We start from the raw sequence: 15621 nt of genomic DNA, 5'->3' as shown, positions 1-15621 counted from the left end.
TCCACATGCCTCTAAGGGGTTCCCTGCAATACCCCCAAAGATATGCTGATTAGGTTAACTGGCTGTCCTGGAGTGGCCCTGTATATATAAGGAGACCCTTTAAAAGACTGGCCACTTTAAAATGGATTAAGTGGCTTTGACAATGTTATGATAAGGCCATGTCACATTATTTTTCCGCCGCTTTTAGTCATAGTCTTCATTTACATAACCTTAGGGAGCCAGAGGCGGTCGGTGGTGTGCAGCTGTGAAACCAGTCATGTAATGTGACATGCCCAGCAACTCACTCCAGCTAGTCCACAACTTCCTCCTGTGACAGTGCGGGTCAGCCCCACACTACCAATTGTATCCCGGGAGCCTTTTGAACCCACTACCGTCGATAACGTACCCTAGGGGTGAGCCAGCAGATGCGGATACAGCACACATATAGCAAGGGATAGGTGCGTAAGTGTTTCAGTGCTTTTATTAAAAACAGTCAAAACCAAAGTGTTCAAAATAATGCAGTGCAAGAGTTCAATAATAAAGAAATAATCCATAAGATAAAAGGTGCTGGTGGAGGTTAAAAGTTTCAATAAATAAATCCAGTGAAATTGAGGATAAAAACAAACATAGTGCAGGAAGCCATCCATGAAAATGTGAGCCCTGAGGCACTCCTTTAAATACCATTGTCTCCTCTGCTCACCTCTCTCGAAGCCTCGCAGCAGAGGAGATGCCCCTCTGACAGACACAGTCTTCCTTCTAACTATTGATCCGGGTCCCTGCTGTTTCCAAGACTCCCAACAGGGCTCCCAATCAAGACCCAGGCTCTGATCCTTATCGTCCATGGACCTCAGTAAGGCTCACAATCTGAACCTCTGACTCCTGCCACCTTCCTGGACTTCCGCGAAGAGTCGCTCAAACCTCTGATCACTCCAGCTCCATAAGACGCTCAGCTGGAGCGATCCACATCAGCAGCCCCAAGCATCAGCCGCATGCTCTCCTCTTGGGGCTCTACTCACGGCTGCCTTCTTCCCCTCTTGCTCACTCTCTCCCATTTTCCTGCCTCCTTCCCTCTCCTTACTTTAACCTCCTTTCCTTTAATTTTTCCCGCCCTTTTATCTCATGCCGGCTCATCCTTCTATGCCTCCATGGGTGCAGCATCTCAGCCATGCAGTGCAGGAAGTTGATGAAGCTATCTTACGTGCAGGTGCGTCTCACCCCAATTACCTCATCAACCTCCCGCAGCTGCATGAGCACACACACCCAAGGAGATCGAACCGGCCAATTAATTACTTATTTAAAAATCATCTACCGTTTTCTGAGCCACAAATCGTTTATACCACATCACCTACAAAATCAAACAGTTTTGATTTTATCCTTAGCAACAGGGGTGGGCTTTGTATGCATGACAGCTGATAACCAATGAATGCTAACCAGGAATTGCAATGCATATAATGTAGCTACAAAGAAAAAGGAATGCTAGGGGTTTGGACCTCACACACAGAACAGAAGAATTTCTGTCTGATGTGTTGTGTTTTACATCCCATGACAGAATAGAAAAAGAAATAAAAGTGCCTGAGATTGTGGCTGATCTCGCCATACCTGTTAACCTTCTGTACAGCACTGTCTCCATCAGGCAGAACAGCATTGGTTTTGTCAAAAAGGAGGAACCAGTATTGTGCTGAAGGGCTACTAAATGTGACATGCCCAGTGACATTCAGCTATGTAAATTGACATGGTCTGGTGAAGAGATCAGCACCTGCAATCGGCACGCCTGTCATACCCATGATTATATGTCACTTATGGTCACATCGGCTTTAGGCAGTGTGACCCCATGTTGGTAAAGCAGTCAGCTATAAATTCTAGGGCTGGGAGTTTTTGTTTGAATGAAACTTAGAAACTTAGTTGAGAACAGACCATTCATTCCAAGAAAGCTTGCCAGTCCTATCCACTTAGTTCCTCCAAAATAACATCCAGTCTAGTTTTGAAAGTCTCTAAAGTCCTACTGTCTGTGACGCTACCTGGTAATGTATTCCATGTGTCTATGGTTCTCTCTGTGGAGAAAAACTTCCTAATGTTTGTGTGCAGTACTAGGGTGTTGTACCATGTTAGCCATTATTGATGTAGTGAAACATCAAGCAAAATTACACCTTTTATTGGCTAACTAAAAAGATTACAATATGCAAGCTTTCAAGACAACTCAGACCCCATTAACAAGTTTCCAACTGTACACCCGTGTTCTTGACGAACTCATTTTAAAATAACAGTCTGGATCCACTGTACTGATTCCCTTCATAATTTTAAACACTTCAATCATGTCTCCTCTTAGTCTTCTTTTACTTAAACTGAAAAGGCTGAGCTCTTTTAATCTTTCCTCATAATTCATCCCCTGAAGTCCTTGAATCAGCCTAGTTGCTCTTCTCTGGACTTTTTCTAGCACTGGTACATCTTTTTTTGTAGCCTGGAGACCAAAACGGCACCCAGTACTCCAGATGAGGCCTCACCAGTGTGTTATAAAGCTTGAGCAGAACCTCCTTAGACTTGTACTCCACACATCAGGGCGCTATATAACCTGACATTCTGTTAGCTTTGTTAATGACTTCTGAACACTGCCTGGAAGTTCATAGTGACAAGTCTTCTACGACTCCTAAATCCTTCTCATAAGGTGTACTTTCGGTTTTCCGACCTCACATTGTGCATTCACACCTAACATTTTTACTTCCTACATGTAGTTCTTTACATTTACTTATATTAAATTTCATCTGCCTCAAAACTGTCCAAGCCTGTATGCTGGCCAAGCCCCTGTGTAATGATTCAACAGATTTTAGCTATTCTGCCAATTCACTGAGCTTGGTATCATCTGTTAACTTAACCAGCTTGATATTTATACTGTATTCCTATCCAGATCATGTATGTATATTAGAAACAGCAATGGCTGCAGCACTGACCCCGAGGGACACCACTCTTCACTTCACTCAATTCTGATAAGGCCATCACCCTTTGCTTCCTGTGTTTTATTAATTCAGCATCCATCTTCACACTACAACCTGAACTCCCACTTCTTTTAGTTTGATGCCCAACCTCTCAGATGGCACCTTAACTCGTGCTTTCTGAAAGCATTACAAAAGTAGTAATAGCACAGAAAATGTCCAAATTAATAACACTGGATACAAACTAATATCAAATATTGAAAAACAAATGATAGATGAATATAAGAAATGCAACGTATTAAATTAGAATAAGAAACACAGTGTTGGTAAGGCACTATAAAAAATGCAACACGATTAAAGCTCAAACAAAAGTTCAAATGGAAGTAAATTTCTGGCGAAAAGTTTAAAACCTAATTCATTCAAAATTGATGATCAAGTCCGTTATCAAATTCGGTGACAGTAAAACCTAATATAGATCTTGGCATTGTGTAATTGTGTATTAAATAGAGGGAATCTTTTCAGTGGGTGGCACGGTGGTGCAGTGGGTAGTGCTGCTGCCTCACTGTTAGGAGACCCAGATTCGCTTCCTGGGTCCTCCCTGCGTGGAGTTTGCATGTTCTCCCCGTGTCTGCGTGGGTTTCCTCCCACAGTCCAAAGACGTGCAGGTTAGGTGGATTGGTGATTTTAAATTGTCCTTAGTGTGTGCTTGGTGTGTGTGTGTGTATGAGCCCTGCGCTGGGCTGGTGCCCTGCCCGGGGTTTGTTTCCTGCCCTGCGCCCTGTGTTGGCTAGGATTGGCTCCAGCAGACCCCCGTGACCCTGTAGTTAGGATATAGCGGGTTGGATAATGGATGGATAGATATTTAAGATTTACACTGCAAAATGCGTGTGCATTTGCACTAGATTTTTAAATAAAAGTAAAAAGTACAGCATTGGAATGTGTTATGTCATTATTTCTAATAGCATAAAAACAGGTTATGACCAATACACCATTTTAAATTGTAACAACTTAAAAAATAGATTAACATCAATATAAAACACATGAATTACACCCAATCACTCTAAATGATTTGCCTCAACTTAAAAATTGTGGGTTCAATTAGATAAAAAGAATTATGTTGGTTCAGATTGAAAATATTAAGTGTGAATCATTACCTTAATTATTTAAAGTTGAATGGAGGTTACACTTTTTTCAGTGATAAGACTTTATATAGGCGAGGGCTGTCTAAAGGCAGAAACAAGCTGATGGCACAACAGCAGAGGTTATATGGAACAGGAGAAGCTTTGCTGCTTGTTAATAAAATTCTGGGCAGGCAGAATAGCTAAAGAGTGTTCTGCAAGAGACAGATAAGCCCAGCAAATCCAGAGAGAAGGGGAATTGACCAGGAGCATCACAGGTAGAAGTAAGGCCATGCTCGGTGGAAGCCTGTATTACTTCACCAGTATACTAAATGGCAGCTGGTAAGTCTACAAAGGATCCGGTGAGGCCCAGAAGCTTCCCTGGGTGCCTACCCCACTGAACACAAATCAGGGAAACTCTGAGATTTTATAGATCCAGGTTTGCCACTAGAATAAAGCATGTGTGAGGATTAAAAAGGTAGATTATAACCAGCAGAAAACTAGATATGCAGTCAAAGTCAAAGGAAGTGTGGAGTTGAGGGAAGGCTTTTTTTGTTGGGTTACTGGAGAGTCCATCAAAGTGGTTAGGAAAACTTATGGAAGGCAGAGCACACTTTTAAAAGTACTGGTTCTTTCATGGCAGTATACTGGGTTGTGTGGTCCCTTGTAGAACCATATCTTGACAAAGAACCATTTAATTCTGAGGATGGTTCTTTGTGCGTGAAGTTGGTTCATTTGGCTTGGAAAAGGTTACAAAAAGAGTTTGCCATACTCTTACACAATGATAAATTTCCATTAGCAGAATGTTTAGAAATATTTATTGATTGAGTCAAATCAGGTATTTCCCAGATATATTTACAAAAGTAAAAGAGACATCTCTCTCTGCCTTCATGGGGAAAAAGTAAACATTTTCAACTTTTAAAGTAAATTGCAATAATTATTATGAAAGTTACAATATTGGATCTTGGCTGTTGAAAATAACTACGGATCCTTATTCCAACTTTGAATGGCTTTCTTCAGGAATCAGCTATGAAAGTGGCACGGAAATCCAAAAGGAAAATATTTGTCATCTAAAAACAATAATTGCGGCATTAAATGAACATTTAACTTCTCTGAATGATGACAGTAACTATTGGATTTTCAAACCTTTCTATATTAAAGAAAAAACGGTGGAACTATCTACTTAAGAATTCGAAAATCTCATTGACCTGACATCAGACAGCCAAATAAAAATAAAATTGGATGAAATTTCTTTAAAGTAGTTTTATTCAAATGTGTTGTTTGTTACAATGAAACACCACGTATTTTCTCTAAACAGAGACAAAAATAATACAGAAGTAAATCAGATGTTTCCCCAGATATACATAAGAATTCAGCAACCCACGATTAAACCAAATTTTTAAAGGATACTAAAGGGGAGCTTGATACTTCACATTAATTAATAATTGTACTAATTTTCCTCAAATTTTTTTATTTTATTTAAAATATTTTGAGTTTTCAATTTGTTGTTTTGTCTAAAATCAATAAAAACTTTCAGAGTTCATTTTTTTTACCAAGCTGAGAAGTCTTCCGCGATTAAAATAACTTGGGAAACGCCGTACTCAGGTAACACTGAAATGGCGTTAACACACTGGCTGCTTCCAGTGATCCATATTTAGCAAAGTGTGACTGGAATTAAAAAAAATAACACACGCGGTTACGATTTATGTAAAGTTCTCTCTGGTTTGCATCGCACAGAGGCCGAGCAGAAGCGCGCGCACCATCGCCGAAAGCGGCTGCAATCTGCCGCAGTGAGCGAGCTTGTCACGCCGCCACTTGGCACTCGGGGATTTAAATTACGACTCTCCTCCTCCGGGTATCTGGTGTTGCAGCCCCTTCTGACAGTCTTCCTTCTGCTACCTGTCAGTACATAATGACCCCCAAAAGCCCACCCCCCTCCCCCAATTTGGGACAGGCTCGCGAGAGGCACCTGCGAGTCCTCTATTCGTGGTTTCGCTGCTGGAGCTGTCATCGAGAGCCGTGTCTCTGTGGGTGCCATCTACTCGGTTACATAAGAAAGCTCCATTTCATTAAAATGTGCGCTCCGTTTGAGCCACGGACTGTGAAGATCGTGGCTTACACCCCCTCCTACATACCTGAACGCAGAACGTGTGACTCAGAACAAGGCTGCAAACGCCAAGAAGCCCTCGCTACCCGCCCATCCACACCGCCCGCCCTAACGTGGCTCCTTGGTACCTTTGCTCAAATTCGAAGGATGCCGTCCTGGTTGTCCAGTTTGGACCGACGGATTTCTGCGAAACCGTCTTCACGTCGGGGTTGATCTCCGCGGGTGAAGGCTTCAGCTTGGCTCCGGCCATATCTCTCTCTTTCTTTTAAGTTTGACAGCCAGTGAAGTGTCTCTCAAAGACTGGCGCGCCTAACAGTGTCTTGAACCGCAACGGCCCCCTTAGCTGCTATTCAGCGGCTACCACCTTGCGGGTCCTCCCGGCCTCGAGCGGAATATTCTTGCGCGCTCCATTCAAAAAAGCCCAGCCTCACTCGCCCTCACTCTAAAACGGCAGAAAGGGGGACTGGCAGTGGGCAGGAGATCTCGGACTTCAGCCCTGGTAGCGAGCCTGTGCCTCTTTTTTCCACGCGATGCACTTGCTCCTCCGATTCAAGCTGGGATTTGAGGATGCACGCAAGCAGTGAGATAAGTGGAGGAGAGAGGTAGTGAGCGCGCCGAGCATCGCAACTCAAACCGCATTGTCAGAAAACAGGAAGGAGGCGTGGTTGTTGGTGTATGGATTTGGAGCGTGAGGTGTGTGTTGTCGTGGATTGGTGTCTTGGATGAATTTGGGCAGTTGAGGGGTTTCAGATTTTAGCAATACATAGTACAGTACTAGCAAAACAGCTGCCACGTTGAAAAGTTCATTCACTAGAGTTCACGCAAGATCAGTTGTGTCCCCGCAGCTATTCTACAAAATATCATCACTTTTCTATGCCCACAAAGAAAAATCTGTCAGTGACTGGAATCGTTAATAATAATAATCTGGCGATTATTAATTAATGACACCTAGACCCCTTCAGCAGTAAATCGTCACTGAAACCAAAGATTGCTTTTTCAATTAGACAACTATAGGAGACACCTTTTTTAGGTGAAGAGTCCCATTCTGAGATTTTGGAATCAAAGGTAGGGTGTTCACAGTCCAATTCAGTTAATTGTATATTGGTCTTTTTTGAGAACAAATATACCATACTTCACATTTTTAAAAAAGTGTAAAAAAGCAGAAAAATTAAATGCAAAAGTAGCATGTCTGCCACTGGGGACATCATCCCAGGATCAGACCCTCTGAGCTGTGGCTGTAGTTAAAGATACCTGTGGTGGTCACGCATGTCTCTTCAGAACTGCTATGGATTACTGTGTTGAAGTCATTCTGCAAAGGGTTTATTTATTTATTTGAACTTAGATACACACATATAAGAAAGACAGCTAACAAATAATACAGCAACTTAGAACTGTAGAAATTTACTGGTAAAGATAAAAAACTTACACAAATTGTACAAATAATACAATTTGAATAGTAGAATAGTACAGAAAGTCTCACACATTCCAAGCTATGCTATGTTCAGATGAGCCAAAAAGAAATCCTTTGTTCTATGACATATGTATGAAATGATTATCTATCTATCTATCTATCTATCTATCTATCTATCTATCTATCTATCTATCTATCTATCTATCTATCTATCTATCTATCTATTATTGGGAGACACTGAATGGGGTCTTGGTGGTGGGCTCTCTTCTATGCTGTATTCATGTTCCTCTGTACTTGTAATAGCCTCAATCATTCTATATATTATATAGTGTCTTTCACTATCTATCTATCTATCTATCTATCTATCTATCTATCTATCTATCTATCTATCTATCTATCTATCTATCTATTATCGGGAGTCTCAGGAGAACCTGATCTAACATGTAATGCTTTTTCTTATCTATCTATAAATATAAATGTATAAAAATACAGTACGTTAAGAAAGTACCCAGACCCCTTCACTTTTTTCTCATGTTGCTACAGTATGTTGCAGTCTTATGCTAAAATCATTAACATTCACATCAAGCAACACTCAATACCCCAAAGACAAAGCAAAAACAGTATTTCAGACATTTTTATAATTTATTATAAATAAAAAAACTAAAATATCACAGTGTTCAGACCTTTTGCTATGGCAGCATTTCTCAACCTTTAAGTATTTGCGACCCGAGTTTTCATAACAGTTTTAATTGCGCCCCCTAATGTTTTTTTGAAAGAAGCCCACTAATACCAATTTGTTCTTTTTTAATTAATATGTCATAGATGCATATTTTATTATACCTCCTTAACTTTTATCGACATTTATCTAACTATATATTTATTTTTCTAGTATCAGAATGTAGTTTAAGTTAATTTGTTTTGGTCTCAATAGATGTATTTTTCATATTTTCGATTCATGTTTTCTTTTTTTCACATCTTCACGCCCCCCTAGAGGGGTCCACCCCACAGTTTAAGAACCACTGTGCTATGATGTGGCTTACATCAGTCACGTCAATGATCATCATTGACATGTTTCTAGACCGTGTTTCGAGTCAACTTGTGGTCAATTCAATTGATTAGATATATCTAGCAAAGGCACATGATTGCCTATGGATGATCCCAGAGCTGACCATGTGTCTCAGAGCAAAAACTAAGTCATGAGGTCAAAGGAATTACCTGCAGAGCACAGACATGGGCTGCAAAAAATTATTGCAGCATTGAAGGTTCCCAAGGACGCAGTGGCCTTCATAATTCTTAAATGGAAAAATTGGGCTGTATGACAGAGTGGCCAGAGAAGCCTCTTCCTCAGTAAAAGACACATGGAAGCTCACCTGGAGTTTGCAAAAAGGCATCTAAAGGACTCTCAGACTTTGAGAGAGAAGCCTGTCTGGTCTGATGAAACCAAGATTAGTGTCATATCTGGAGGAGACCAGGCACCACTTACTGTGCAGTACCATTCCAATAGTGAAGCATGGTGGTGGCAGCATCAAACTGTGAGGCTGGGGACTTGGAGATTAGTCAAGGTTGAGAAGGAGCTGAACCAAGCAAAGTACAGAGGTATCCATCCATCCATTTTCCAACCCGCTGAATCCAAACACAGGGTCACGGGGGTCTGCTGGAGCCATTCCCAGCCAACACAGGGCACAAGGCAGGAACCAATCCTGGGCAGGGTGCCAACCCACCGCAGAGTACAGAGGTATCCATAATGAAAACCTGCTGCAGAGCGCTGTGGACCTCAGATTGGACTAAAGGTTCATCTTCCAACAGGACAAGGAGCCTAACCAAAAAGCAAAGACAACACAGGAGTGCCTTAGGGGCAACACTGGGAATGTTCTTGAGTGTCCTAGCCCAAGCATGGACTTGAGCCACAGCAAACATCTCAAGTGGGACCTGGAAATAGCTGCCCACCAACAGTCTCCATCCAACCTGACAGAGCTTGAGAGGATCTGCAGAGAAGAATGGCTGAAAATCTCCTAATCCAGGTGTGTGAAAGCTTATCATGCCAAACTCAGGATCACTTCAGTCTGGAATCACTGCCAAAGGCACTTCATCTAAACTAATAAAAGGGCCAGGAGACTTGATCCAAAGTGCTATTTCAGTGTTTTATTTTTAATAAATTAGCAAAAATGTTTTTGCTGTGTCATTCTGGAGTACTGAGTGTTGCTTGAAGATAAAAACAAATGAATTTAAATGATTTTAGCACACGGCAGCAACATAATAAAATGTGAGAAAAGTGAAGGGGTCTGAATGCTTTCTGAAGGTGCTGTGAACATTAAAAGACATCTTCTTATATACTGTAATACGCTACTGTGGCTGTACAGGATTTTAAATCACCTGTAGCTCGCAAACCGTTTGACCGATTGACCTGAGATTTGGTACACATATACTACGTGACGTCTACTATCTGCTTTTGGGGTGATGATTGACCTCCAAGGTTTTTACTCTTTTTATTTTTATTTTATTATATTGTAGAATTAACTCTCAGCAGCGACCAGAAGGGCGGCCATGCGGCGCATGCGTACGGGCGCCATTCTCATTCCTACCACCTTTGCCGTCACTTCCCCTACCTCTTCATATCTTAAATCATTCTTGAAGCAGGTTGAAGACTTAAGTGCCAGCTTAAGTGAAAAATTAAAGAAAACGTACTAAGTAATTGCAACACATACACTGACTTAATCAATTTTAACATGAAAAGATGCCGACAGAAGAAGAGAAGAAGCGGACCGCTAGGGTGGAGAAAAGAAGAGCTGCTCAGGATGCAGCAAGCACATCAACCTCAATGCAAATGAATGGTAAACGTACAGAGAAAGAGGATGAAAACTATAAGTCGAGTATATTCACCGCACGTTATCAGGCAGTGCACCGTTACTGGTAAAAAATAATTTCGTTCACAGTGCAAAGAATCCGCTTTACCTTTGGCAAGTAGAATGAGTTTGCGTGTGTTGCCACCATACTGATTTTGTTTTTCTTGTTTAAAATGGGTTCATATTCAACGGTTTGTACTTTCCTAGTTTTTCCAAGTTTAAGGTTAGAATAATGGTTAAATTTAGACTGAGTCAATCCAAACTACAAGACATCTATATGTACTCCTTGTTATTAAATGAATAAGGCCATCCTTCGTCTCCATTCAGACACAAAGTGTCTTGTCATGGCTGAATATTGCCAATGGAAGCCACTCTGAGGATGTTACATGCTGCCTCTGCTATTCCGTCGGTAAGAGCTGTGCTGGCAGGAGATTCTCCCTCAAGGGAGATACTAAATACTGAGGAAATGCACTTCTTAGTGCAGTAGTTTGGCTGAAGTTGGACATATTATTAGGCTAACTGATGTTTGAAACAAAAGAGAAGAAAGTAAAACCGCTACCCGCATGAAATCCTTAAGAAGGTCCTTAAGAAATAACAACTCTTACTACCAGACTTATGCCAACTACTTGCTGTAATTCTGATAGAATACAAGGAAGCAACTGAGAAATAACACTCCCATGACAGTTATTAATAAATATATAGCTGAACCTCACATAAAGCAGGGATACTGCAAGCTAGGCCTGGGGGTGGTATCTGTTGGTTGCCATATGTTTGTTTTTCAGTCTGGTGATGTTTATAATGTCATTCAGAGGACATGCATTTGTGGGACAAATCCAGATATATCAGACCTTGGCAATGGAAACTGCCTCTTGGGACATAGAAAAAATCTCATCTTGCTGGAAAGGAACAAAAGCTTAAAAGAAGGCAACTCTACACACAGCATTGCTGCTAGAATCAGGCTTCTTGGTAAACGGTGAACTCTTCTCTGACTCTGGAGTTTCTCCCAGAGGAAAAGTTGATGCGGGAATAGTCACAGGCCCTTTGTTGCCAGCAATGGCAAAGGAGTGTACCCCTAAGGATATAGCCCTTCCTTTTAATTCCATTTGCCTCTTGCAGCCCCCATGTGTGTCTATGGCGATGTAATACTTATCACACAGCGGAAATAAAAACTAGGAGTTCTGATGGAGGCATCACTTGAGCATTGAGTTCATTTACCTGTGTGTCAGCCACCATTTACATTTCATATTATCTGTAGCAACTTCAAGTTTAGGTGTTTTAATTTTTAAATTTTATTTGGCTTTTTGGATTTCCAAATTTGCTCTAATGTTCATTCCAATCAATGTAGGAGGCAGTGTGGCACAGTGGTTAAGGCGATAAAACTTTGCATATCAGACCCTGAAGTTGTGAGTGACCATGAGCAGTCACTTCATCTGCCTGTGCTCACTTTGGAAAAACAAAAGAAATGTAACTAGCTGTATCTCAAATGTTCTTAAGTCACCTTGGATAAAGGTGTCAGGTAAGTAATAATAATAAAAAACACATTTTATGTACTACAACCTCTTTTTGCATTGTTTGTATCTTTGCACCTTTTGGGTTTTGTTCGTGTTACTGTCTGCCATCTTGTCTATGACTTCCTGCCTAATTTCTGAGCATTCTGTCAGATTGGGGACTTGTTCATTAGAGCAACTAATCATTGTTCATTAGAGCTTCCCAAACCTCCAACACCACCACAGATACACACGTCCTTGGCTCATATAAGTAATTTATAAAGCACAATACCTCTCTTTGTGTTTTCTTCCACTCTTCCTGGTGAGCTTTGTTAACTTCCACCCGACTCTGACTTGCCTGGATGTGACAAAGGGGTTCCTTTTATCTTGGACCCGGGAGATCTTTTGGTGCCTGTGCATAGCCCATTGGAAGCACTTCTGGGTCAGTTGGAAGTCCCAAAGTCCATGGAGGATAACCTAAGATAGTACTGCCTGGTGGCAGCCAGAGACGCCCAAAGGGAAGCTCTACAGCACTACATCCCCCAGCATACCCTATGCTTGTCAGTGGGTGTACCTGTCCCCAGGGATGCTGCCTTCTAGCTGTTTAGGGGAGTATCTAATAATTCTGCTCCAACTGTCCTTCCATTGAGCTGGTCTCCCAGCCAGGTAATATCCCTCCATTGATTCCTGCAGGGATGCCAGAGTACCCGTTCCTTATAGGGCATCTTATGCTCTGATCTCTGTGTAGGCAAGGGACCTCCTGCCTCTTTTCAGGTCCGTTTTCTTCCTGTGCCACTTGGCCAGCCATGGGAAGAGAGTCTGATCCGGCAGGGATGCCTGTCCCTGCCTGCCATTCCTTACACTACCTTACTGTCAAACCTGTTTCTGTGTTGGCTTGTCCTGAACTGCACTTTAACTTTGGTTCATGCTGCCAGTTCAGTTTTACAGTGTACCATGGCACACAGCAGTCCAGTAACACTGCTTTTCCCGCGGAAACACTGATGTGTGTTTATGCTTCCGAGTGTGTGTTGTCTGGTTGGCTTGAGCCTCACATTGTGTACTGTAGGTGACATATAGCTGGAGATTGTATAGTTGGATAAAAGGGTCCCCTCAGTGTGAATTTGAGTTGTAGAAAGGAAAGCTCCATTGTTTATATGGATATATTAGTAACACTTGTGGAGACTGGCTCGGACACAGACAGGCGGACACTAATGGTTCAAGCACCAACACACGTTTATTATACATTTCTATTTACAAAGTGTGCACACACAACCCCGTGCCCCTGCACCAATCACCCTAAAGTCCAGGCCTCTCTCAATGCCTCCACTCCTCTCCTCTGAGCTATGTCCACTTCCACCCGACTCCAGCCATCGAATGGAGGGAGGTGGCCCCTTTTATCCTCACCCGGATGTGCTCCAGGTGTCTCCCAATGAGCTTCTGCCGGCACTCCCTGGTGTGGAGGAAGTGCCGGCTGTGCACCCAGAAGCACTCCAGGTGTCCCAGGTCTTTGTTCCCCCAGCATTTCCGGGTGTGGCAGAAGTACTGAGGATCAGGGCTCTCCTGGCATCTGGGCACCCCCTGGCGGTAACCACGGGCTCCTATAGGGTTGAGCTTCCGTGCTCCTTTCCCATGGTCCCCATAACCACCAGGATGGTCACCCCCTCGTGGTCCAGAGGAGGTGTAATCCCTCCTTCAGTCCTGCCGGGCGTCCCGGCTGGGTACCGCCCCCAGCCGCTCGCCACACACTTTAGAATAGAAGCTACCGATGAGCACCTGCTGGCCACTTACTGCTGTGTAACAAGACCTTAACAAACACTTTATCTGGTACTTATGAGACTTAGAATGTATTAATGATCACAATTTAGAATAGGGGCTGAATAGAGAGTGTTTATTAGTTATCTACTGCTGTGACAAGGTCTTAACAAAGCTTTACTTGTGTAACTTACCCTTACCAACAGGTAAATAGTAGATACACTGAGCATGCCAGCAGTAGTAATAGTAGTTGTCATGCATGCATGTCGGAGGACCTCCTCACGGGCTCAAACAAGGTATGTGATAACCCGTCCAGTTAAACTTAAATCATTTCAGCCAATCTGTCATTACTGTCTTGCTATTTGCAAAATTTTTATTTTGAAATTAAGGACGAGTAATTTCTACTCATCAATTGCTTTAGCTTTACCAAATTAGTCGATTCCCGTAAGTGAAAATGTATCCTTTGATTTTATTAATAAATGTAACTGTGCACGCCCATTTATTTCAGTAGTAGAAACTTCTACTATTTCTTTTGAATACACCTTCAAATAAACAAACATGTTTTTCGTCAGTCATTAGAACCAAACATCACTAGTACATGAAATATAAAACAGTGCTGTAGCAGCCAGACGAGTGAAGCACTTGTCAATCGCTTGGGGCCACGCATCTATAGGTTCACTGCAGGGAGACAGCGTAGTCTACGGTACGGACAACATGGCATCTCTGTGAAGTTGCATTTCCCTGCAAGGAGACAGTACTTTTCTGTGTAAAGGACTAAGAGAGAAATGCAGTAGAAAAGCAAGCCAATGTCACAACTGAAAGTCAATCTTTCAAACAAACTAAATCAAATGTCAGAAGTCAGAAATGAGAGCAGGAGATCAAAACCTGTGAAGTCAGAAAACAAAAGACTTGTAAGTCAACTTTAAACTTCATCAAAGAGCATTAAATAAAATAACTGCTCAAACAAATTAAAGGAACACTTTGAAAACACATCAGATCTCAATGGGAAAATATCAGCTGGATATCTCTACTGATATGGACTGGGTAATGTGTTAGGAACGAAAAGATGCCCCATCGTGCGATGGAAATAAAACAGAGGGCTGAATTCAAAGTCACCCCGAAAATCAAAGTGAAAAAATGATATGGCAGGCAGGCTTGTCCATTGTGACAAAATTTCAGTGCAGCAACTCCAAATCGTACTCAATAGTTTGTATGGCCCCCACGTGCTTGTATGCATACCTGACAATGTCTGAGCATGCTCGTAATGAGATGATGGATGGTGTCCTGGGGGATCTCCTCCTGGACAGTCTGAAGTGCAACCTGGCGGCGTTGGATTGGACCAAAAAATAATGTCCCAGAGGTGTTCTATTGGGTTGAGGTCAGGTGAGCGTGGGGGCCAGTCAATGGTATCAATTCCTTCACCTTGCATGAACTGCCTGCATACTCTTGCCACATGAGGCCGGCATTGTTGTGCACCAGAAGGAACCCAGGACCCACTGCACCAGCACAGGGTCTGACAATGGGTCCATGGGTTTCATACCTAATGACAGTCAAGGTGTCGTTGTCTATCTTGTAGAGGTCTGTGCGACCCACCATGGATATGTCTCCCCACCCAGACCATCACTGACCCACCACCAAACCACTCATGCTGAACGATGTTACAGGCAGCATAACATTCTCCATGGCTTCTTCAGACCATTTCACATCAATCACATGTGCTCAGGGTGAACCTGCTGTCAACTGTGAAAAGCACCGGGCACCAGTGATGGACCTGCCAATTCTGGTATTCTATGGCAAATGCCAATCGAGCTCCACAGTGCCGGGCAGGCAGTGAGCACAGGGCCCACTAGAGGACATCGGGCCCTCAGACCACCCTCATGAAGACTGTTCATGATTGTTTGGTCAGAGACATTCACACCAGTGGCCTGCCTGCTGGAGGTTATTTTGTAGGCTCTGGCAGTGCTCATCCTGTTCCTCCTTGCCCAAAGGAGCAGATA

The 15621-nt window shown here is 42.6% G+C and overlaps 1 protein-coding gene across 4 annotated transcripts in view; it reads right to left on the bottom strand.

Annotated features, from left to right (window-relative positions):
* Positions 1-6742, bottom strand: part of kcnt1a (potassium sodium-activated channel subfamily T member 1a) — a 225710-nt gene extending 218968 nt beyond the window's left edge. For all 4 annotated transcript variants that reach the window (XM_051931758.1, XM_051931760.1, XM_051931759.1 and 1 more), the window contains exon 1: positions 6260-6742. In XM_051931758.1, coding sequence (XP_051787718.1) covers positions 6260-6381 — 122 coding nt within the window. In that variant the 5' untranslated portion in view covers positions 6382-6742. The remainder of the gene's footprint in view (positions 1-6259) is intronic.
* Between the last annotated feature and the right edge of the window lie 8879 nt (positions 6743-15621).

Source organism: Erpetoichthys calabaricus, chromosome 9 (assembly GCF_900747795.2).
Source record: "Erpetoichthys calabaricus chromosome 9, fErpCal1.3, whole genome shotgun sequence".
NCBI classification, from domain to species: Eukaryota; Metazoa; Chordata; class Cladistia; order Polypteriformes; family Polypteridae; genus Erpetoichthys; species Erpetoichthys calabaricus.
Note: the sequence above shows the minus strand (reverse complement) of the source record. Positions and strands in the feature narration are given on the sequence as shown.